Source organism: Felis catus, chromosome B2 (assembly GCF_018350175.1).
Source record: "Felis catus isolate Fca126 chromosome B2, F.catus_Fca126_mat1.0, whole genome shotgun sequence".
Taxonomy (NCBI): domain Eukaryota; kingdom Metazoa; phylum Chordata; class Mammalia; order Carnivora; family Felidae; genus Felis; species Felis catus.
The window spans coordinates 109,999,159-110,024,474 of NC_058372.1; the positions used below are offsets into that span (position 1 = coordinate 109,999,159).

Here is a 25,316-nt window from a genome sequence, read left to right on the forward strand (position 1 = left end):
GGCAATTTTGTATCCTCAGGCTGGAAAAAAATGTTAGGTCTGTGATAAGCAATCAATAAAGCTAATTTAATGAATAAATACACACATTATTTAGAAAGAAAGCACTCAAATTATGTGATCAGTAACATAACATTCCTGAGGATAAAAGAATGCATTCATTTAGAATTTAGTTTTTAGAACATTTATAAATAATTATACTTATTGATATAACTATAAAATTTAGCAATTCAGCTCAGGAAACATAGTTTTGTGTAAATAAGATTACAATAAGTGAATCCATTCATTTCTCAGAGATTTCCATAGAAAGTTTATTTTCTATTCAAGGGGAAATGTAATTTTTGTTGCTTCTAGTACCCCACACTAGCCCTGTGATCCGTCAGCAAGTAATGCTATTTCTGTGTTTTGCATCCTCATCAGTAATAATTATTGCAATTGCATCTTAGTTGACAATTCTCGGTCTGCCGTGTAAGAGAAACATTTTATTATTCTTTCTGCAATAAATAACAGGAAAAATTAGCCTTTTAGTAATATAAAAATAAGTGTTACTTTCATGTAATCTAGTATCAGATATCTTAATATCAGGTTTAAAGGTATAATATTTCACTTTAACTTCTTGGAAATATATCTCTGACATTTAGGATAAACCTATCATATGTCTTTTTCAGTTTTGCATGAACAAAACCTCCCTGAACTTGGTTGTTTAGTTATTCTAAAAAACCTTTTGGAAACAAAGACAGACACATGAAAAATCACATCACATAATATTTCTGTTTTTGTTTGTTTTGAAGAGAAGGTAGTACTAAATAGACTATATACTATAAAAAGTAAATATAAGGAGCACATTTTATTGTTCAACCAAATGGAAGATACATTAAAAAAATTAAATACATGCTTATTGTTGGGAATAATCAAAATTATGTTGCATGATAATTATTTATAAAAGATAATTTCTAATATATCCACAGGCACTTTATTTGTGTATGGACAAATAGAAGGTAACTCTGTGGGTATTTTATATTATGTTTGATTAAGTATATTTAGTGCCTAAACAGGATTATCAGTATATATGCTAGAGAATATGTTTTCTATCTTTAATTCCTAGAAAAAGATAGAGTTTTCAACAGAGAAATCAGTTAAGGTTTCTACTGTGACATAAAACTGATACCTTTATTAAACTGCTCCAACAGTTTCTTGTTATTTTTAAACAATGCCAGCTCTACTATCCTTCAAGTAACCATAGTTAAATAAACTCCTTAACCTGAAATTGTTTAAATATCTTTTGTATATGGTGTGGGTTCGTGGTCTTGGTACAATTCTGAAAGGGAGAGGAAGACAGTAGCAGATATCTCACTAAATTCCCAGAAGTGAAACAAATGGGAAATGTTAGAAATGGGATGCAATCATCAAGAATAAACAAAGGTCACCACATTTATCATGAATTCAAGTAATCATTCAACACTATAATAGTGTAAACTTAGAAAATTCTCACAGAGGTTTAAAACAAAATTTAAGGAAACTATGAGCACTTTGATAAAACCCTTCAATAGTAAGATGGCTAATAGTTTGGTATCCTTCATGTATATGTATTATCTTGCTTAGCCACGAGGAAATCTAGTGATGATTAAGAGTTCAGTATCTTTGGCAAATTGCTTAAACCATTTAGCCTTAGTTCTCTCATCCGTGAAACTGGGATAATTATAGTATCTACTTTTTTCTAATTTTATTGAGAAATAATTGATATACATCACTGCACAAGTTTAAAGCCTACAGCATGATGGTTTGATTTACATATATTGTGAAATCATTACCATAACAGGTTCAGCTAACACCCATCTTCCCATGTAGGTACAATATAAAGGAAAGAAAGAAGAAAAAGGAAAAAAAATACTCCTTGTGATGACAGCTCTTAAAATTTACTCTTAACAACCTTCCTTTCTATCATACAGAGTGTCAGCTACCAGTCATCATGTTGTACATCACATCCCTTATACTTATTTATCTTATAGCTTAAAGTTTGCACGTTTTGACCAACTTGTTCCAATTCCTCCTCCCCCAACCCTTTGCCTCTGGTAACTGCAAGTCTGATCTCATAGAAACTCATATGAGTTTGGTGTGATGCTTTTGTTGTTGTTGTTGTTGTTTTTAGATTCTGCATGTAAGTAAGATCATACAGTATTTCTCTTTCTCTGTCTGACTTACGTCTCATAGCATAATGCCTTCCAGGTCTATCCATGTTTTGCAAATAGTAGGATTTTTCTCATTTTTTCATGGCTACAGACCAAGAAATCTGAGGAATATGGATTCAATAGTAGTGTTATTCTTGGTTTCCTTATCAAATATTAGTTGACATATATGCTTGAGTTTTACTTATTTATTTATTTTTTAAAGTTCATTTATTTTGAGAGAGAGAGAGTGGGGAGGGGCAGAGAGAGAGGGAGAGAAATAATCCCAAGCAGGGTCTGCCCTGTCAGCACAGAGCCCATGTGGGGCTTGAACCCATGAACTGTGAGATTTAAGACCTGAGCCAAAACCAAGACTCTGATGTTCAACTGACTGAGTCACCCAGGCACCCCCATGCTTGAGTTTCATTTATGGATTCTTGGTTGTGTTCCATTGATCTATTTGTCTATTTTTATGCCACTACTATACTGCTTTAATTTCTCTCTCTCTTTTTTTTTTTTTTTTTTAGTGTTTATTTTTGAGACAGAGACAGAGCATGAGTGGGGGAGGGGCAGAGAGAGAGGGAGACACAGAATCTGAAGCAGGCTCCAGGCTCTGAGCTGTCAGCACAGAGCCCGATGTGGGCTCGAACTCACAAACTGCGAGATCACGACTTTAGCGAAGTTGGACGCTTAACCCACTGAGCGACCCAGGTGCCCCAAATTTCTATAGCTTTATAGTATAGCTTGAAATCAGGAAGTGTGATGCCTTCTGCTTTGTCATTCTTTCTCGGGATTTCTTTGGCTATTCAGGATCTTTTGTGGTTCCATATAAATTTTAGAAGTGTTTTTTTCTAATTCTGTAAAAAAAAAAATGCCATCAGAATCTTGATAGCTATTACATTGAGTCTATAGATGGCTTTTGGTAGGACTGACATTTTAACAATATTAATACTTTCAATCCATGAACACAGGATAGCTTTCCACTTATTTGTGTTTTCTTCATTTTCTTTCATTATGTCTTATGGTTTTCAGAGTAGAGATCTTTCACTCCTTGGTTAAATTTATTCCTAAGTATTTTATTGTTTTTGATGTTATTGTAATAGGATTGGTTTCTTTACTTCTTTTTCAGAAAATTTGTTGTTAGTATTTAGAAATTCTACTGAATTTTGTATGTTAATTTCATATCTTGCAACATCACTGAATTCACTGGTAAGATCTAACAGGTTTTTGGTGTGTCTTCAGGATTTTCCATATATCAAATCATGTCATCTGCAAATAGAGGCAATTTTACTTCTTCCTTTCCAATTCTGATACATTCTATTTCTTTTTCATGCCTGATTACTGTAAGTAGGACTTCCAGTACTATGTTGAATATTAGTGGTAACTATGTTGAATATGAGTGGTAAGAATGGGCACCCTTGTCTTATTCCTAATCTAGAGGAAAAGTTTTCAACCTTTAACCATTTACTATGATTTTTGGTATGGGTTTGTCATATATGGCCATCATTATGTTGACATATGTTCCCTTTATGCCTAAATTGTTAAGTTTTTTTTTTTTTTATCATGAATGGACATTGAATTTTGTCAAATGCTTTTTTTGTATTTATTGTGACACTTATATGATTCTTTTCTTTCATTCTGTCAGTGTGAGGTATCACAATGATTGGTTTGCATATGGTGAACCATCCTGTGTCCCAGGGATAAATCCCACCTGATCATGGTGAATGATCCTGTTTATGTGTGGGCGCATTTGGTTTGTTAGCACTTTTTTTTTTTTAGAATTTTAAATCTATATTCCTCAGATTTCTTGCTCTGTAGTTTTCTTTCTTTTTTTTTTTTTTTTTAAATTTTTTTTTTTTCAACATTTATTTATCTTTGGGACAGAGAGAGACAGAGCATGAACGGGGGAGGGGCAGAGAGAGAGGGAGGCACAGAATCGGAAACAGGCTCCAGGCTCTGAGCCATCAGCCCAGAGCCCGACACGGGGCTCGAACTCCCAGACCGCGAGATCGTGACCTGGCTGAAGTCGGACGCTTAACCGACTGCGCCACCCAGGCGCCCCTGTAGTTTTCTAGTTGTATCCTTTTCTGGTTTTGGAATAATATTATCCTGGCCTCATAAAATGAGTTGGGAGTGTTCCCTTCTCTTCAGTTTTTTGGGATTTTGAGGATTGGTGCTAATTTCTTATTAAATGGTAAAATTCACCAGTGAAGCCATCTGGTCCTGAACTTTTCTTCTTTAGATTTTTGGTTACTAATCCAATCTCTTTACTAGTAATTGGTTTATTCAGATTTTCTATTTCTTCCTGATTCAGTCTTGATAAGTAAATAGCAAGTATTTCTGAGAAATTTTCCATTCTTTTTGATTGTCTAGTTTGTTGGTATATAGTTGTTAATAGTAGCCTCTTAGGATCCTTTATATTTTTGTGTTATTTGTTGTAATATTTCATTTCTCATTTGTAAGTGTATTGATTTGGGTCCTCTTTTTTTTTTTTTTCTTGGTTAGTCTAGTTAAGGGTTTGTCAATTTTGTTTTTCTTTTCAAAGAGCTAACTCTTAGTTTGGTTAATCTTTTCTATTTTTTTCTTTAATTTACTTCTATTCTAATCTTTATTATTTCATTTCTTCTGCTAACTTTGGGCTCAGGTTTTTCTTTCTCAAGTTTCTTAAATATACAGTTAGGTGACTTATTTGGGATACTTTTTGCTTCTTACTGTAGGCATCTTTTTCTATCAACTTCCCTCTTAGCACTACTTTCACTGCATTCTGAAATGTTGGTTTTTCATTTTCATTTGCCTCAAGAAACTTTTTTATCACCATTTTAATTTCTTCTTTGATCCATTGGTTGTTCAGGGGAGTGTTGTTTAATTTCCATATATTCATTAATTTTCCAGTTTTTCTTCTTGCTGTTAATTTCTAGTTTCATGCCATTGTAGTCAAATATGATACTTAGTATGATTTCAGTCTTCTTGGATTTGCTAAGACTGGTTCTGTAACCTAATATATGGTCTATCCTAGAAAATATTCCATGTGCCCTTGAAAAAAATATGTATTCTGTTGTTGGGTAGAATGTCTGTATATGTCTGTTAGGTCCATTTGGTCTACAGTGTTCCAATCTTCAGTTTCCTTATTAATTCTCTCTCTGGATGATCTATCCATAGATGAGAGCAGGGCATTTAAATCCTCAATTATTATTATATTACCATTTATTTCTCCTTTGAATGATCTGTTAGTTTTGTTTTATATATTTAGGTGCTCCAATATTGGGTACACACATTTTTATAATTGTTATATCTTCTCAGTGGGTTGACTCCTTTATCATTATATAATGACCTTCTTTGTTTCTTTTTACCATATTTAGTTTAAACTCTATTTTGTCTGATATAGGTATAGCTAACCCTGTTTTGTTGTTGTTGTTGTTACCACTTGCTTGGAATGAGTTTTTCTATCCCTTAACATTGAGTGTGTGTGTATGTGTGTGTGTGTGTGTGTGTGTGTGTGTGTGTGTGTGTGTGTTTGTTTTTTAATGTTTATTTATTTTTGACAGAGAGAGAGAGAGAGAGAGAGAGAGAGAGACAGAGAGACAGAGAGAATGAGTGGGGAAGGGGCAGAGAGAGACAGAGACATAGAATCCAAAGCAGGCTCCAGGCTCCAAGCTGTCATCTCAGAGCCTGACATGGGGCTGGAACTCATGAACTGTGACATGACCTGAGCCAAAATTGGATGCTTAACTGACTGAGCCATGCAGGTACCTCCAGCCTGTGTGTTTTTAAAGCTAAAATAAGTCTCTTATATATAGCATATTGCCGGATCTTGGGTTTTTTTTTTTTGTTTAGTTTTGCTTTGTTTCATTTTTGTTGTTGTTTTTGAATTTCCAACTTCATTTAAACTTCATTTAACTTATTTTTTAAATTTACATCCAAGTTAGTTAGCATATAGTGCAACAATGATTTCAGGAGTATGTTCCTTAATGCCCCTTACCCATTTAGCTCATCCCCCTCCCACAACCTCTCCAGTAACCCTCTGTTTGCTCTCCATATTTAAGAGTCTCTTATGTTTTTGTACCCCTCCCTGTTTCTATATTATTTTTGCTTCCCTTCCCTTGTATTCATCTGTTTTGTATCTTAAAGTCCTCATGAGTGAAATCACATGATATTTGTCTTTCTCTGGCTGACAAATTTCGCTTAGCATAATACCCTCTAGTTCCATCCACGTAGCTGCAAATGGCAAGACTTCATTCTTTTTCATTGCTGAATAATACTCCATTGTATATATATACCACATCTTCTTTTTCCATTCATCTGTTGATGGACATTTGGGCTCTTTCCATATTTTGGCTATTGTCAATAGCACTGCTATAAACATCGGGGTGCACGTGCCCCTTCAAAACAGCATACCTGTATCCCTTGGATAAATACCTAGTAGTGCAGTTGCTGGGTCATAGGGTAGTTCTATTTTTAATTTTTTGAGGAACCTCCATATTGTTTTCCAGAGTGGCTGCACCAGTTTGCATTCCCACTAGCAGTGCAAAAGAGATCCTCTTTCTCCACATCCTTGCCAATATCTGTTGTTGCTGGAGTTGTTAATGTTAGCCATTCTGACACGTGTGAGGTAGTATCTCATTGTGGTTTTGATTTGTATTTCCCTGATGATGAATGATGTTGAGCATTTTTTCATGTGTCAGTTGGCTATCTGGATGTCTTCTTTGGAGAAGTGTCTAATCATGTCTTTTGCCCATTTCTTCACTGGATTGTTTGTTTTTTGGGTGTTGAGTTTGATCAGTTCTTTATAGATTTTGGATTATAACCCTTTATCTGATATGTTGCTTGCAAATATCTTCTCCCATTCCATCGGTTGCCTTTTAGTTTTGCTGATTGTTTCCTTCTCTGTGCAGAAGCTTTTTATTTTGATGAGGTCCCAATAGTTCATCCTTGCTTTTGTTTCCCTTGCCTCTGGAGACGTGTTGAGTAAGAAGTTGCTGCGGCCAAGGTCAAAGAGGTTTTTGCCTGCTTTCTCTTCAAGGATTTTGATGGCTTCCTGTGTTACATTGAGGTCTTTGATCCACTTTGAGCTGATTTTTCTGTATGGTGTAAGAAAGTGGTTCAGGTTCATTTTTCTGCATGTCACCGTCCAGTTTTTCCAGCACCACTTGCTAAAGAGACTGTCTTTATTCCATTGGATATTCTTTCCTGCTTTGTCAAAGATTAGTTAGCCACATGTTTGTGGGTCCATTTGTGGGTTCTCTATTCTGTTCCATTGATCTGAGTGTCTGTTCTTGTGCCAGTACCATACTGTCTTGATGATTACAGCTTTGTAATACAGCTTGAAGTCCATGTTGTTGTTTTTAAATACACTCAGCCTACTATGTCTTTTGATTGGAGAATTTAACCCATTTACATAAAGTACTTATTGATAGATAAGGACAATAGTAATTGTCATTTTGTTAATTTTTAAAAATTGTTTTCCAGTTGTTTTTGTAGATTTATTGTTTTTTATTTCCTATCCTACTGTCTTTTTTCATGTTTAGATGTCTTTGATATCAGTATGCTATAAGTTCTTTATCATGTTCTTTGCTGTAATTGGTATAGGTTTTTTCCCTCCTGGTTACCAGGAGGCTTACATAAAATATATTGAATTTGTGGCACTATATGTTAACCTGATAACAACTTAACTTCAAAACCATCCCCAAACTTTACAGTTTTGCTTCTTCTCCTCCTCACATTTTAGGCTATTTCTGTTACAATTTACATATTTTTATACTGTGTAAATAATAACAAGATTGTTGTAGTTATGGGTTTTTTTTTACTCTATTTGTTTATTTATTTATATTTGAGAGAGTGTGTGCATGTGCACGCATGAAAGCAAGGAGAAGAGAGGAGGAGGAGAGAGAGAGTGCCCCATGCAGGCTCCATACTCAGCACTGAGCCTAACACAGGACCTGATCCCCCCTGACCTTGGGATCATGACCTGAGCTGAAATCAAGAGCTGGGCACTCAACCGACTGACCCAGGGGCCCCTACTGTGTATTTTTTAAACTAGAGTTGTAAGTATATTTTGTGCCACAACTACCAAATTACAGAATTTAATTTTGACTATATATTTAAGATTACCAGTGAGTTTAAGGTTATTTTTTAAAAAATATTTTTATGATGTTAATTAGCATCTTTTTACTTCCACTTAAAGAACTGCCTTTAGCATTTCTTATAAGGCAGGTCTAGTGGTAATGAACTCCCTAAGCTTTTATTTGTGCTGGAAAGTTTATATCCCTCTTCAATTTCTGAAAGAAAGCTTTACCAGGTGTAGTATTCTTGCTTGGGTTTATTTCTTTCAATATTTTGAATATGTCGTCCTATTCTCTACTAGCCTGAAATGTTTCTGTTGAGAAATATCCACATATAGTATAATGGGATTTCCCTTATATGAAAATTCTCTGTTCTCTTGTTGTTTTTAAAATTCTTTCTTTGTCTTTGACTTTTGACAATTTAATTATGATGTATCTCATGTGACTCTATTTGGGTTCTACTAATTTGGAGTCCTTTGGGCCTCATGGATCCGGATGTTCCCATGTTATTTCTGTTCCCATGTTTGAGAGTTTTTAGTCATTGTTTTAAATATACTTTTTGTGTCTTTCTTTTTCCCTTCTGGAATTCTCATTATGTGAATATTGTTTCTTTTCATTATGTCCTACATGTCTCATAGATCTTCTTCACACATTTTCTTAACTTTTAGGTTTTTTTGTTTGTTTCTCTGATGGGGTAATTTCTATTGTTCTATCTCCAGGTCACTGACTCTTTCTTCTGCATGGTCGAGTCTGCTTTTGAAACTTTCTACTGAATTTTTCGGTTCAATTATTGTATTTCTCAAGTCTAAGATTTCTGCTTTTTGGTTTTAATTTTTTTCTGATGGCTTCTGTTGCTTTGTTGAACTTCTTTTCTTCGTGCTTTGTTTTCCTAATTTCAGTTAGTTGTGTGTTATGTAGTGCACTAAAACTTCATTAAGAGGATTATTTGGAATTTTTTGTCTGACAGTTCATAGATCTCTATTTCTTTAAGATCAGTTATTAGAACTCAGTTTCCTTTAGTGGTTTACCTGTTTTTTTTGTTTTGTTTTGTTTTGCTTTTTTGGTTTGGTTTTGGTTTGGTTTTGGTGCTCCTTGATTCTTTTTTTTTTTTTCAACGTTTATTTATTTTTGGGACAGAGAGAGACAGAGCATGAATGGGGGAGAGGCAGAGAGAGAGGGAGACACAGAATCGGAAACAGGCTCCAGGCTCTGAGCCATCAGCCCAGAGCCCAACGCGGGGCTCGAACTCACGGACAGCGAGATCATGACCTGGCTGAAGTCGGACGCTTAACCAACTGCGCCACCCAGGCGCCCCAATGTGCTCCTTGATTCTTTACATTGCTATCTGTGCATTTCTAGATTTTATAGGTTTGTTTTGGCAGAGACAGATCTTCACAAGTTAGCTCAGTTTGGGTTTCTGGGAGTGTTGCCTGGTAATGTTCCTGGGAGGTAAGACCTGCTATTATGGTCTATTTAGGGGTGAGGTAACTATTTGAACTCTGAGGTCAGGGATGTGACCAGTGTGCCACTGGCTGAGAACAGTTGGATAGGGTGGCTTGGTTCTCAAGTGAGGCTGCAGAATGGCCTCTACAGTTGCCTGGATTCTCTGGTCAGGCTTTCTAGATGGTTGGGACTGAGTATATTCAGCAGTAGACAGCCCTTGCAGAGGGCAAGCAAGTAGCTGCCCTTGCAGAGCAGCAGGATCGGTCCCAGGGCCTGCACAGCTCTTTGCTTGGGGACTCAAATCAAGAAAGATTGCTCACTGTAGTTCTCTGGTCAGATGAGGCCACTGGTTTTGCTCTGTGGATGGGGAAAGTCACAGGTTATGCTCTCTGTTCAAGTGTTACTGTCAGCAGAACTGTTGAATAAGATACACAACTTCCCGAGTGTTCTGATTGGGTTCCTTGGTCAGGTAGGTTAAAGGCTGTATTCAGTAATGAATGGGACTATGAATTATTTTCCCTGCTTAGGTGCAGTAGAGAAGGAGCTTTAAAGCTGGTAAAGCTCTTTATTGTCTTAACTCATGCTGACCCATGCCCCAAGTTCCCTGGCCAAACAGGCCCACTGTCTTTGCTCTGAAAACTATTGGCTCTGCCTATGTTTCTCTCGGCTCAAGCACTGGTGGGCCACACAGCTCCTAGGTGTTCTCACCAGCCCTTCTGGACAGACGTGGCCAGAAGCCACAGTGGATGGGGCTAAGTTCCAGCTCCCTTATCTGGGCAGGAAGGAGAGGGGCCACTCCAGGAAAATGTCAGTTTTTCAAACAGGCTGTCTTTTTGGGAAAGGCTGGGAGCTGACCTCAGCCTTGGATATGAATTAACTGTCCTATCTGTGTGTAGCACAAAGACCTCTGTGCTCAGTATTGTCTTTGTTCCCACCCATCTCTCTGCTCACCCTTCCATATATCTTTCAGGTGTTCCCCCAGCCCTTCTGGTGTGATATGGCCAAGAGACCCTCTCCATACCTCTCCAGAGCAGACGGTGTGTCACTCAAGTTTTTGCCTGTGTATGGGCAAACCAAGCTCTAGTGCCAGCAAAACTTATTTGAGGACCCAAATCAGGCACATACACACCTCACTGAGTCCCCTGATCAGTGTACCCCTGACTTGGTTCCGAAGAACTCCTGGTTGGGATTAGTACTTGGGCACTACAGTATGAAATCAGGCTGCCAAGATCCCTGTGCTGATTGTTACAGGCCTATCTATCCTTCTCTGTTACAATCAGAGTCCCAGAGATTGAGCCCTGCAGATTCCCCTGCAATCCTCCTGGGGCAAGATCAGAGTAGAGGCTCCCACAAAGCAATCCACAACACTTGGGGAAAGCTGGTTGTCCCCTAGGTTCTCTTTTCCCACTGGAAGAACTGGAGGCTCACAAGAGATGTCTTCATGTGGTGCTGCACTGACCTGGGGTAGAAGTAATGTGGCCAACATGTAGCTACTTCTCTTACCCTTGTAATGCAGTCTGTCTTGGTCTCTGTGGTGCAAGAGTGCTTGAGCCTCACCTCCGTGTTCTAGGATTCCCTTAGTAGGGTCTTGTTTTTGAATTTTAGTTGTTCTTGTAAGGAGAATGACCTATGGCACCACCTTAGTGATGTCACTCCAGTATCTATAGGGCTCTCAGGATGATTAAATGACATAATACATTTAAAATGTATAGTTGCACACAGTAAATGCTCAAAAGGTACTTTGTTATTTTTCTATTGCTGCTGTAGCAAATTAGCACAAACCCAGTGGCCTAAAGCAACACAAGTTTATTAGCTTACAATTTTGTGGGTCAGAAGTCCAAAATAGGTCTTTTGGGGCTAAAATCAAGGTGTTGGCAGGACTGTATTCTTTCTGGAAGTTCTGGAGAGAATCTATTTCTTTGCCTTTTCTAACTTTATAAGCTACTCACATTCTTTGGCTTATATAGCTGCGTATCACTTTGGCCTCTGCTTGTGTTGTCATTTCTCTTTCAGACTCTTCTGCCTCCCTCTTTATCTTATAAGAAGCCTTGTGATTACATTGAGCCCACTTGGATAATCCAGGCTAATTTCTCCATCTCCATGTCTTTATCTTTAATTATACCTTCAAAGTCCCTTTTGCCTTATGAGGTGACATATTCAGATTCTAGAAATTAGGATGTGTTGTTCTTCAAAGTGGCCATTATTCAGCTTAGCACAGTGCTCTGATTTTGGCAATAACTGTAGAGTTTGTAATTTTGTTTAAGGAATTTTTATTTTCCTTAATCTTTTTATAATTTTTGTCTGTGGAAAAAAACTTAATATTTTAAGAAAATTTTGCAATATTACTCAAAAATAAATTATATTTTTGAAAAGTATTTACATGAAAATTTTAATGAATAACAGTTTATTTCCTTAAGCTTACCTCTGAAGAAGCATACTGCTACCACATTTATTTATTTATTTATTTACTCAATTACTCATTTTAAAAAGTTGTTTTTTAATGTTTAATTCACTTTTTTGAAAGACAGAGAGAGAGAGAGAGAGAGAGAGAGAGAGAGACAGAGAGACAGAGAGCAAGTGGGGGAGGGGCAGAGAGAGAGGGGACACAGATTCTGACCCAGGCTCCAGGCTCTGAGCTGTCAGCACAGAGCCGGATGCAGGGCCTGAACTGGTGAACCGTGAGATCATGACCTGAGTTGAAGTCAGACACTTAGCCAACTGAGCCACCCAGGCGCCCCTTAACTATTTATTTTTAATTCTTTTTAAGTTTACTTATTTATTTTGAGAGAGACAGAGTGCTTGCAAGTGCATGCAGGGAAGGGGCAGAGAAGGAGAGAGAGAGTCCCAAGCAGGCTCCATGCTGTCAGGGCAGAGTAGGACACCAGGCTCAATCTCATGAACTGTGAGATGATGACCTGAGCCAAAATCAAGAGTTCGACACTTAAGTGACTGAGCCACCAAGGTGCCCCACTGCTACCACATTTAAATAATGTGTGGTCTTCATTATGCCTCAAACACTACAGTCAAAATTCAGCTGCATGAAACCTAAGTAATTTACTATATATGCAAAATGAAAATATGCCTTTTACATAGTAGGTATTTTAAGATAATTATGATTTTAATTACTAAATTGTAGAGCTGCTGTGAAATGAATTTGACGGTTCCCTTTGGTTCTCTTTCCACGAATCATTCCTACTTGAATGCCCCACTACAGTGCAAATTCCATAAGGCCATAGATTATTTTATATGCTTTGATGGTACGGGGTATCCCTTTGCACATAGTATACAGTAAATATTCTTAAATGAATGATTTTTTTAAATGACTGAGCCACCCAGGGGCCCCTCTGATTTTTTTTTTAATTTTTTTTTTTAACGTTTATTTATTTTTGGGACAGAGAGAGACAGAGCATGAACGGGGGAGGGGCAGAGAGAGAGGGAGACACAGAATGGGAAACAGGCTCCAGGCTCTGAGCCATCAGCCCAGAGCCTGACGCAGGGCTCGAACTCCCGGACCGCGAGATCGTGACCTGGCTGAAGTCGGACGCTTAACCGACTGCGCCACCCAGGCGCCCCTTAAATGAATGATTTTTAAGAGTGAATTTCATAGCAGGAGAAATAAGTGAAGGAGTTACATAAGGTCCCTTTTTACTGTTTTTGATCCTGAGATGAAAGTTTTTCTTTAGGAGACTCAAAATTTCTGAATAGTTTTCAAAATTACATTCTTGGAAATAATTTAAGATATTAAAATCTGGAAATCATATTTATTTTCCCCACACTAATTACTATTTTCTACAAAAAAACACACAAATAATCATATTGACAGTGGTCAAGAGTAGCAATTACTAAATTTTATAACTAACAAATCTAGAGAAAAGCAATCTATGATACTATCTATTGAGAAATCTCTTAGGATTTCCTTCCTACTTCATATCCCCTGCCCACAAGTTCCAGTAAATAGAAGGGTTTTAATGCAAAACAAGATTAAGTTGAACTCTAGCTCAGAAAGCAAAACTTTGTTTTTGATTTTTATCTTCTTCTGTGATAGAAATAAATGTGGTACATTATGATAAAATATCTTAACTAAACTTCCCACGTCTAATGAATGGGACCTGAAAACATTTGATCTCTTTTATACATGAGTAGGTAGAATAAGTCACTATCCTGGAAACAAAACTTGAATCTATGACTTACATTAGAATTTAATTTAGAAAGCCAGAAATACAAGTTGTTACAAACTGTAGCATTTAGAAAGCCAGAAATACGACATGCTATGAATTCTAGCTAAGACATACCTTGCAACCTTGAAGAATGTAAAAACTTTTCCTCTTAGTTTTTAGAAATATCAAGCTAATTTAAAGGTTCGCAGCATTCAATTCATCCTCTATTCCAGATGGTATCAGACCTGATGTAGAAAATTGGAATTAAAGAGATGTGGCGAAGGAAGCAAGTCTTGCAGAAAGTGTGATTGCTTTTAACAACAAAATCCATGAGATGCTTTCAGTCACTGAGGAAAGAAGCAGGAAAATAAATTGAACTGAAAGGATGAAGCTTGATTGTGAATATTATGTAAGTGAATAAAAAATAAAATACCTCACCTGTAGCGTGATTGCAAATAATTCCCTCATTACAGGCACATCTCTTTGTCATTTGTTATTCCTAAAACTGCCAGAGGATATTTAATTTGGCATTTACTTACAAGTAAAAGTAAGATTTTTCCAGTGCAATTACTCCCTTTTCCAAAAATGCCTACAGCCAACGTTAGCTGCAAATGGATTGATTTTTGATTCTTTAAGAGCTCTTCAGTGCTTCTTCAATAATACCCTCTTGTGGAGGCCCTAGTAGTGGAACAACGTCATAAATCCTAGTGACTTTCACAGCTTGACCTTCCTTTTGTATTTAAAGCCAGAATGTAGGTTTCATAAAAAGCAGGCATTGAAAGGCTTGAGAGATTTGTGTAGGCGTTATTTATGCGAACCAATAAATATGCTTGCTTTTATATAAATAAAACCAATGTTTTGTCTGAGAAAGTAGAGCAGCTGACTCTTCTAAAAATAGGTTATTGATTCTGTATATATTTATGCTTAAATTAGTATTTCAGTTCCAAATAAGCATTTGATTCTATATAGATGTTTAAATTTTATCTTGAAACTACACACTAAAGCACTTGGGACTCAGGTCAGAATGTTTAAGATTAAGAATCCTGACTTATTTTATAAGGTTATTGATTATATCCTGGGGTAGAGGAGAAATGTATGAAGTACAAAATAGCTTTACAGTTTAAAAGAGATTGTGTATATTGTCTCTGCAGTAGTAAGGTTTAGTCCTTCCCAAGGCAAGGTAATGGAGTACTCTAGAATAGATGCACTTTAAAAATCTTACAGTTTTGACATAAATCATGGTTTTAAATTACTACCAGATTTGTTTTCTTCTTAATACTCTATCTATCTAGGCAGTATTTGAATTATTAGAGGCAACTTTTTTGTCCAGTGATGACTGATTTTTTTGTAATACATATTTACTTTAAAAAACATGAGTATCAATTTAAGAGATCTGACGCTTTTGCATGAATTCCATTTCAAAAGTAAAAGTCAACAAGAATATTTTAGTTGACTATTTACCCATTTTCCAAGTTAGTCCGTTGATTTCATATTCAATTTGAAGGCACAGAAATTTATTCCAGGATAGGAAAAGTAATCACCTAGTTGCTACATGACTCTTAACATCATCATCATAACCATCGTTAATAATAATAAATAGTAATCCAATACCTGTACTGTATGCAAGCTGTTATTATAAGTATTTACATGTATTAATTTATTTCATCCTTATCACAACTCCATAAGGAAAATATTATTTAGTATTCTATTTTACAGATGAGAAATCTGAATCCTGGAGAAATCATGTGACTTGCCTATGTTATGCCCAGAATTCGTGATCCCCAAATACCGCCAGGGAGCCGAGTCCGATATAAAAGCAAAAGAGCCTTTATTGGAGCTAGCTCGAGCTCATTCCCCTACCTGTACCGACGCAGCGGTGAGATACCAGGGAGAGAGAGCGAGCTTCAAAAGCACAAAAGTTTTATTGGGGTCTAGGGGCAGTTGGTGAGGTCATGGCTGTGGCCTCAGCCGATTGGCTGGGGAAGGGTCGTGGCCTTGGCCGATTGGCTGGGGCAGGGTTGGAGTACTGTTACTCAAGGGGAGGAGGCGTGGTCGGCCGGCGTAGGTCCGCCCCTTCAGCCTACAGGTACCCAGCTAGTAAGTGGCAGAACCTCAGGTTCGTAACTACTTACCTGTTCATAAATTATTGGAATTCATAATTGTAAATGACCTCTACTCACAGATATACATTAATACTAAGACCAGTAGGTGCTTAGATGACTGAGGATATGTCTGAGACAATGTTGTGAATGCTCGCTGGTTGTGATTTAGATGTGCCAGTAATTGGAGGAATTAAAAATGATTAAGAGATTGTCTCTATATTCAAGGAGTTTCCAGTCATTTATGATTTAAAGATAAAAAGATCTACTGCATATTGCTAGGCCGAGGTAAATTCTAAATATGTAGGATTTAAACAAATGACTGACACGGGCAGTACCCTCAGTCACAACTTCTCTTTAACAACCCCTGCCCTCTGCCACCCAGAACCACCACATTCCCCTTTCAGTAATAGTTTTTATTCCTTTTGAGACATTGAACTCTTTCCTATCTAGGACCTTAACTTATGCTTGTTTTTCTCTCTGAAACACACCTCAACCTCCTAGTAGTCTTACTACCATCATCAGCCTAGTTGCCCTATGCTGAGCACAGGCTCTGTAAAAAATTATTGAATGAATTAATGCATTTCCTTGTGCCTTCGCATGTTTCCACAAGACATTTCTGCATGAAGCAGATTCATACACTTGTAAATAATTATCTGAGGTGAACAAAAAATGCCTTTATCAAATACCCAAAAGCTAGCGTGAAGAAATAAATACAAACAGAAACTAAATCCAATAAAATAATTTCACATGTTTAGTTCCTGTATTTGTTAAAAGATGTAGGATTGTGCCTTAGAAATCAGAGGCCAATTTTACATCTTAACTGAGAATTATTCCCAACAACTCTTAGAATATGGACAGCTGCAAAGAATAAATATGATTTAATTTTTGGAAAATATATTGTGAGGAATTGTTATGGCAAGATTTTATTCAGCCCTGTTAAGAAAGGAGAATTCTGAAGTAAAGATAAGCCAAAGTAAAGAGATCTTTTTCAAATAGGTGTTTTCCCTATTAGAGATTCACAGCACACGTTGCTTTTTAAAAAGCTTTCAGAAATCTTGTGATAAACCTATTAAGCTAGGGTTTCTCAAATTTATATGACCTCAGGACTTTCTGTCTCCTGAAACAAAACAAAACAATTACCATATATCATATCTCATAGATTATGCTTGGGGAAACACTGTTAAAATACACTCTTTTTCAGAACGTGGTAACTAGGTGGTTTATATTTCCACTGAGAATAAAATGAGACAAAATGGGAAAACTGGCTTAATCTATTACATGGGATATAAATAAGAGTTCTAAGAAAGAATCAATACACTGAGTTTATTTCCCAAAGGACAATTAAAATCTTACTTTATAAGTGGAATAGTCATCCTAAAGTATTTATTTGGGAGGGTTTGGGTTAAAAATATTAGAACAAATTAATTTGTCTAAGGAGCATCTTTCTCCAGGTATCAGCAATAAAAATATTCCATTCTCTGGAATAAATAAGATTCAGGATAAAATCAGTAGTATGTAATTAGAATACAGAAGGTAGGATCCAAGGGAAGCATATATAGCAAACTTGAAATAAATTAAATAACAAAGGAGTGGTTGGTTAACACATTTCCAAGTCAAAGCTAAAAGAGAGCAGAGATGGCTAGTTAACAGCAGAAATAACAAAGGCAATGTTATAAAACAGAAGATGAAGTTTAGGTTTCTGACCAGAGGGGTTGTGAAAGAAATTCTCAACAGATTGAAGAGTGCTTGAGGATTGAATACTTATCTGCCTCTGCTGATGTCTTCCATACCATGAATTAACAATGAGTGTGCTTTAGTAGTATGATTTAATTCAGTATAACATTTGGAGATTGCCCTACATCTTGCCTTTACTCTTCTCTTTTTCGTTGGTCACCAAAATTAAGCCAATTTTGTCCTCCAAATCCCCCCAAAATTTATTTCCCCAGAAGCAATCTCTGGTGCCACTTTATGGGTTTTCTTCTAGAGATAATATATTCATAAACACACATAAAAATGTAACTGATAGATTGAACATATAAACTTAGAACTAAAGCACTTTATTTTTGTCTACCGCTATTGCTTTTAACTCGTGATGCTACTTCTTCCTGTGGAAATGAAGGAAATCTGGAATCTGGTTTCATCATTTTGGGCCAAATTTCACATAATGAAACGTCCTTCAGTCATCTTAGTGCCCCTAAACTCAGTCTCAATTAAATAATTACTATATTCACTCCATACACCATTTCTACAAATTATGTGATTAATTGTTGGTTCTATTTTATTATTTTAGCTTTTTCTTTGAAGGTTCCAAACATAGTTGCTTGATCTCACCCTCTTCATCTTCTATATCTATAATTATGTCTTTACCAATTTTAACTTTATTTCTCTTTCACTGGTTGGTTTTTTAGTTTTGTTTTCCATGCTTCAGCAGTATCTAAATTTCATTGAAATTCTTTCAATTTCATTTTTCAAATTCACTTTTTGCAAGCTTATATATATATTTTTTACTTCTTGTTTTTCCTCTCATATTTTATTCCCTTGTATTACCATTTCTTCCCAGAATTCTGGTATTTCTGCTCTATGGTCTAGTTAGAGAGACTTGTTTTAAAAAGTTTTTAATTCCTGGCAGAATGTTTGATCACAGTTTTAATGTGTGCCATGACATTTTTCTTGTATGTTTTGCTTTTTAAAAGCACAACATTTGTAAACTTCTTAGTTGAAATAATTCAAATTTTACAGAAAACTTATAAGAATAGTATAGATGAGGCAGGGAAACTGGAGGGACTCCATGGAAAAAAATGCTTTTTTTTGCTCCTTTTCCTGCTTCCATTCTTGCTCGCAACTGCACCCCTACTGTACACATACACGCCTTAATGAGTGTCCTCCTTGTAAAAGTCAGAGTTAATGATTTCTTTGGAGTCATCCAGCACAATAGATAACATCTAAGCAGTGACCAAAAGGGGTTGTCATGTTCATTTTCCAAGACTACTGACTCCAGACACTTTGAGGCCAAGATCCCTGGCTTCAGGACATAAGTGACTTGTGAAGGACGCCTGGGCACTCATCCTTGTTTTGACCAGTTCCTGGATGCCTGAGAGGACAGGTACACCAGACCACCATCCTCAAAACAAAAACAAAAACAAAAACAAAAACAAAAACAAAAACAAAAACAAAAACAAAAACCTCAGACCCCAAGCAAAGACGAAACTCTCTCTCTCCTTTCCTTTCTGAGTCTCCCAGATGCTCTGTCTGTATCTGCACTCCATGTCTTCAATAAACTCTGCTCTCACTTCCACTCAGCTTCCATTTAATTTCTATCCTGAGCAAAGCCAAGGACCCTCTTAGCTGGTCCTGTGGGACCCTCTCTGGGACCTTGGACTGAGCCTGCCTGCATCATAAAGAATTCTACATATATATACATATTTTGCATCTAGGTCTTCCAAATGTTAACATTTACTGCATTTGCTAATCTATCCATCTATCTATCTATCCATCTATTATCTACCTATCTACATACCTACCTATCTATATCTACCTATTTACCTACCCACCTATGTACTTACCTATCTATCTACCTAATTAGTACAATTAGATAAATGGATTAAAAAATATAATCCATGGCCCAGGATCCAATGAAGGATTACATGTTGCATTTAGTTGTCATGTCTGTTTATTATCCTGAAATCTGGAACCTCAGATTTCCTCATCTTTCCTTTTTTTTCATGACCCTCTTATTTTTTGAAGAACGCAGGCCAGTTAATCTGTATAATGCCTTTCATGTCTGGATTTGTCTGATGTTTCCTTATGATTATATTAAGCTTATGCATTTAAGTCAGCAATATTGCAGAAGTGAAGCTGTGTTTTCCTCATTGTGCCATATCAATAAGCATACGTCATCAATTTGTCCCATTATTGGTGATAGTGACTTTTATCACTTGTTTAAGTGGTATTTGCCAAGTTTCTCCATTGTGAAGTTTCTAGTTCTCTCTTTGTAATTAGTAAGTATTTTGAAGGGAGATATTTTGAGATTATGTAATTATCCTGTTCCTCAATAATTCTTTACCCATTCACTTCAGCATCCACTGAAGGTTATTACCTTAATATGTTCTTACTCTGCTGAATGCCAAATTGTGATTTTCTAATTTCACCATTCTTTCTACATTTTATTTGACTTCTGTTGGAAGTAATAGCTCCCCGCTCTTATTTATTTATTTATTTATTTATTTATTTATTTACTTATTTACTTATATACAAACACATACACTCATAGAATCCTACTTATTTAATGGGTTGATAAACCACTGCTATAATTGTTTATTTTGATGTTCAATTTGCTATATATATAATAATCCCCCTTTATCCATGCTTTAGCTTTCTGCTGTTTCAGTTACCTGTGGTCAACTACTGTCTAAGCAGATGATCCTCCTTTTGATGTATGCCAGAAGGTTAATAGTAACCTAAGGCTTCATCTTATCACATAGACATTTTATCTTCTCACACCATCACAAGAAGTGTGACTACATCACAATAAGATATTTTGAGAGAGAGAGAGAGAGCCCACATTTACTTAACTTATATTACAGTATATTGTTATAATTACTCTATTTGCGTTATTATCGTTGTTAATCTCTCACTGTGCCTAACTTATAAATTGAACTTTATCATAGGTATGCATGTATAGGAAAAAAACATAGTATATATAAGTTCTGTACTATCTACAGCTTCAGCATCCATTGAGGACTTTAGAATGTATTCCCATAGATAAGGGGGGACAATTCTATTTGGCAAATGAGATCTCCCTTTCCCAAAGCTGAATCCTATGACATCCCCCCATCATTTTTTTCAGCTCTTCCTTCCTTTCTGACACAAGATCTCTAGGTTCGTGTTGTTCTTTTATTTCCCCCAAGGAGTTCTCATTCTATATAGTGGAAAATGCTATATAGAAACCAAAATCTGAGCACTAGGTCTATTTGATGCTTCTGGGATGCAATGGCTTTTAGGCTTTCTCATCAGGCAGAGGAAATATACATCCATCTGTCTGTCTGTCTGTCTATCTATCTATCTATCTATCCACCCATCCATCTAATCATCCATATATGCTTACATGCAAACATTTATATCTATTTCTAGATCTACATCTATACATTAAATACTATGCATTCAAAGTGATAACTCCAATTACAATTCAATACTACAGGGTTGATTTTGGCATTTGGCTTTTCCATATTTGGAACTCCTTTTCCTAATAGTGAAGATTCTGGTTCCTATTATTTTCAATTTATTTACTTATTTGCTTATTCCTTCTGTATGTAATCAAACTATTGACCCAGTTGGTTTGCTTTCTCTGCTCTGCCCACTTCCAACAGCCTCAACAGTCTCCTTGACCTTATAGATTTCATTGGCCTTGGTTGCTTGAAGGCAAAGAAAGTGAAAGGAATCAATAAATATTTTTTTAAAGAGTGGAAGGGGGAAGAGACTTTTAAAAAATGGTGTTTAAAAAAAATCAATTCTGTCCTTTTAAAATATTACTCATCATTGAATGAGTTAGGTTTTCTTGGACTCGTCATTTGTAAGAGGTTCCTTTTGGGAGAAGAAGACAAAGTAGGGTTTTAGGGTAGCTAGTTTTCATAAAGCAAAGGCTTTCTCTTTTTCTGTTACAGAGTCATGCTGTTTCCTGCAAATATGACATTTCTGTATAATTCTATTTATAGTCCTACCTCTTCTAAGGAAGAAAGATGTGTCAACTGCATGTAGTCCTTGCACCAAGAATCATAAACTTGGAATATTACTTTTGACCTCAAGATGTACCCTAATTTTCAGGACGTATATTTTTGTTGATGCTTTTTGAGATCTATTTTCACTGATTCCCTGCTCTTGAGATTTCTCCCTACAGATACTTGTTTCCACTGCCTCCTTGTTGTTTCCAATGAATGTCCTCTTCTTTTGTCAGTGTTTGATATAAAGTGGAGTCTGGGAGTTATACATGTTTCCAAGTTCCCCCAAAATGGTTTGTGAACTGATAAAGGCTTCTTGTAGCTTTTGAATAATTCCCCTGAGAAGGGGGAAATTCTCCTTTATGCAGACCTGTGTACAGTTGTGACATGTTGGGTTCCCCAGGAAGAAGACTCTGAGGTGAAGTTTAGTATGAGGATATTTATTAAGCAGTGCCCTTGGGATCAATACCTGCAACAGAGATGGGGAGGAAGTAGGAATGGGCAGGGGAAGAAGTTATGCTGTGAAGAGGGCCTACCTGCGACCCTAGCTGACTTCATGGGGAAGCTCTGGAGTCACAATGACCCTTTAGAGTTGAGTGGGGCCTTTATGCTGTGGCATCAATCAGTTGTTTATGTAGGCCATGAGAAGGGCTATGGTGGCTTGAGGCAAGAGTGTACTTTCCCAGGTTGGTGCAACAAGTCTTTCTCAAAAATGGGTCATGGAACTACATCACAGAGTCCTGGTAGATTCCTTTGGGCTGTAGTTGTCATCTGATTCCAAAGCTCTCCATGACTCAGAAATGTAGACAATTACTGAATTATTGGTCAAATTCATTATGTTCATGACTTGACTGTTTTAACCTGGAATACTAAAGTTAATCTAGAAAGCTTTCAGTCAAAGTTAATTTCTTTTTTTAAAGTTTATTTATTTATTATTTTCAGAGAGAAAGAGACAGAGAGAGAGAGAGACAGAAAGAGAGAGACAGAGAGAGAGAGCACACACAAGTGGGGAAGGGGCAGAGAGAGAGGGAGAGAGAGAATTCCAAGCAGGCTCTGCACCGTCAGTGTGAAGCCCAATGCGAGGCTCAAACCTACAAACCATGAGATCATGCCCTCAGCTGAAGTTGGATGCTTAACCTACTGAGTCACCGAGGTGCCCCAAATTTCTGAAACTACTTGGTAAAATAAATATTGTGCTTTTACAGTTGGCAAATTACCTTAGTTATATGTGAAGATGGTGAGTAACAAAAAACATTTGTAATTTTATTATACTACTAAAAGCAAAGCCTCATTAACTGTGTGTGGGTTTACACAGGTATTTCTGAAACTTGGAGGGTTTTTTATTCTGAGGCTTTAAGTCATTTGCAACCACTGCCTGAGAGAGTATTCCCTAGAACCAAGAGGGGGCAGCAGAGGGCCACCAGAGCAATAAACTAGAGGTATAGGAACTTATCAGTGAGAAGGATACTGATTCTTTCTTGTTCTTGGAGATCCAAAAAGATAAATAGATTGATCTACTTATGCTAAACACAGAAAATGGTGCTTGGGTTGGGTTTAAGAAAAATCATTTATAAGCATACTGGGAGAATTACCAGTTGTTCACGTTAGTGTTCATGGGATAAAAACTCTGAAAGAGGAAAAGCAAATAGACTCCAGGTTATAGTGAAACCGTGTACTTGCCAGAAAGTGTGTGCTTTTTTTGGATTTCTAACCTAGGGCCACCTCTGGACTCTAAATCAACATTACCATTGAGCACCCAGGAAATAATTTGAGACCAAATGTAGCCTCGGTAACTTCTCCAGAAATGTATTCATATTTCTTTTCCACTAATTCCTGAACTAGAATAAGGGGTTATAGAGACATCCTTTCAAATAATTTGTTCCCCTAAAGAACAAGTTTTTGCTTTTATAGATAAAACTGCCTTTTTATTTCAGTTTCTAGCTTTACTTTTATTATTTTCATTGCTCTAACATCTTATGTTTTATTTTGTTAAGGTGCTTGTTCTTTTCATTTTTCTCTATTAATATTTATTTATTTATTTATTTATTTATTTATTTATTTATTTATTTTTGAGAGGGGAGAGGAGGAAAAGGGAGAGGGAGAGAGACTCTTAAGCAGGCTCCACAACCAGCGTGAAGTCCCACACAGGGCTTGATCCCACAACTCTGTGAACATGACCTGAGCCATAATCAGGAGTCAGACGTTTAACTGACTGAGCTTCCTAGGCAGTTCTGTATTAATAATAATTTATGTATAAAAAGTTATGAGTGGGGTGCATTGGTGGCTCAGTCAGTTAAGCATCCAACTCTATTTCAGCTCAGATCATGATCTCATGGTTTGTGAGTGTGAGCCCCATGTTGGGCTCCAACAGTGTGGAGCCTGCTTGGAATTCTCTCTCACTCCCCTGCTTGTTCTCTCTCTCTCTCTCTCTCAAAATAAAATTTAAAAAAAGTTATGAGTTTGCCTACATACAGCTTTGCCATATCTTATACATTTTAATAGAAAGAGTTCTTATTTTTAAACATTTAAAAATTTTTTACTGGTAGCTTTGGTTCTCTATTAACCCAACAGCTTTTTTAGGACATGTTTTCCGTTTTCTACAAGGGTGAGCCTTTTTTTGTTTTAAGTTACTGTCATTAAATCATCTTTTTATTACATTGCAATCAGAGAATATGGCTTTTATTATTCCTACTCTGGCATAATTGAAGTTTTGGGACCTAGAAGTTGATTAGTTTTGTTTCAAGCATTCTTGAAAAGGATGTATTTCCTATGATATCTATTTATCTAAACTCAACCTCATTAATTAGGTTCTCCAAAATTTTCTGAATTAAAAAAATAAATCCTTTTGAGCTGCCAAAGCATGAGAATTATTAAAATCTTATATGTAAAAGAATTATTAAAATCTTATATGTAAAATTATGGGTTATTTTTCTCAATTTCTTCACGTTTCTAATAGATTTTATATACTTTTATAAACTTACATATACTTTGATGCTGTGCTTTTTAATACATAAATGTTCATTATTCTATAACTTTGATGTTGGTAGTACCTCATAAATAGAACCATTAACCTAAGATCAAGAACTCCAAGGAGTTTTCTAAAATGTTTTTCTCTTTCTTTAGTAACAAAATTCACAAGCTTGTCCTTTTTCTGAGATTCTGGTTTATGTTTTCTTTCTCTTGTCCTTCAGAATCTTTTCATAGGCCTTAAATTTCCTTAATTATCTTTCCATAAGAGATGGTCTAGCCAGTCTAATATTTGCTGACTTGGCTTTGACCTTCCTCTCTGTATCCTTTACTCTAAGTTTATAGAATTCTCTGCTTGGATCCATACCCAGGTTGCAGGTTGTTCTGTTCTTGCAGTCATTTATCTACTGTGGCTCTGCTGGAAAGAAATAAGATCTTTCCTATCTCTACTGTTTGCTTTATTGCTTACTTTTAGTCTTTAACTGTTTTCCTAAGCTGTCCTTTAGAATCATGAAACATATGCTCATGTTAATAGACAATGAAAAAAAATCTATTAGTAATTCAAAATCAGTTACTAAATCCAACTCCACTCAGGCCTTGAATTTTCTTGTTTGAAAATTTGGTTTATTAACTCACACTGAATCCAAACACCAAATCAGTTTTATGATGTGTTTGTTGAGACAGTGCCCAGACTGGCCCATGATAGAGAAAG

General features: G+C 36.3%; 1 protein-coding gene and 1 long non-coding RNA gene across 8 annotated transcripts in view; one reads left to right on the forward strand and one right to left on the reverse strand.

The window, feature by feature from the left end:
* Positions 1-287: 287 nt before the first annotated feature.
* On the reverse strand, positions 288-15,910 carry LOC102899662. Its single transcript, XR_440349.4, has 3 exons — positions 15,682-15,910; positions 13,957-14,168; positions 288-491 (listed from the first exon to the last, which is right to left on the reverse strand). It is a non-coding gene; the product is annotated as an uncharacterized LOC102899662 (long non-coding RNA).
* The window catches only part of PKIB (cAMP-dependent protein kinase inhibitor beta), a 177,433-nt gene continuing 167,987 nt past the window's right edge, over positions 15,871-25,316 (forward strand). For 3 of the 7 annotated variants that reach the window (XM_023254309.2, XM_045057976.1, XM_045057974.1), the window contains exon 1: positions 19,492-22,323. In XM_023254309.2, the coding sequence (XP_023110077.1) occupies positions 22,068-22,323 (256 nt within the window). In that variant the 5' untranslated portion in view covers positions 19,492-22,067. Of the gene's footprint in view, positions 15,938-19,491; positions 22,324-25,316 lie in introns of those variants that run through there. The other 4 variants (XM_045057975.1, XM_006931971.5, XM_045057978.1 and 1 more) reach the window with 2 other exon arrangements.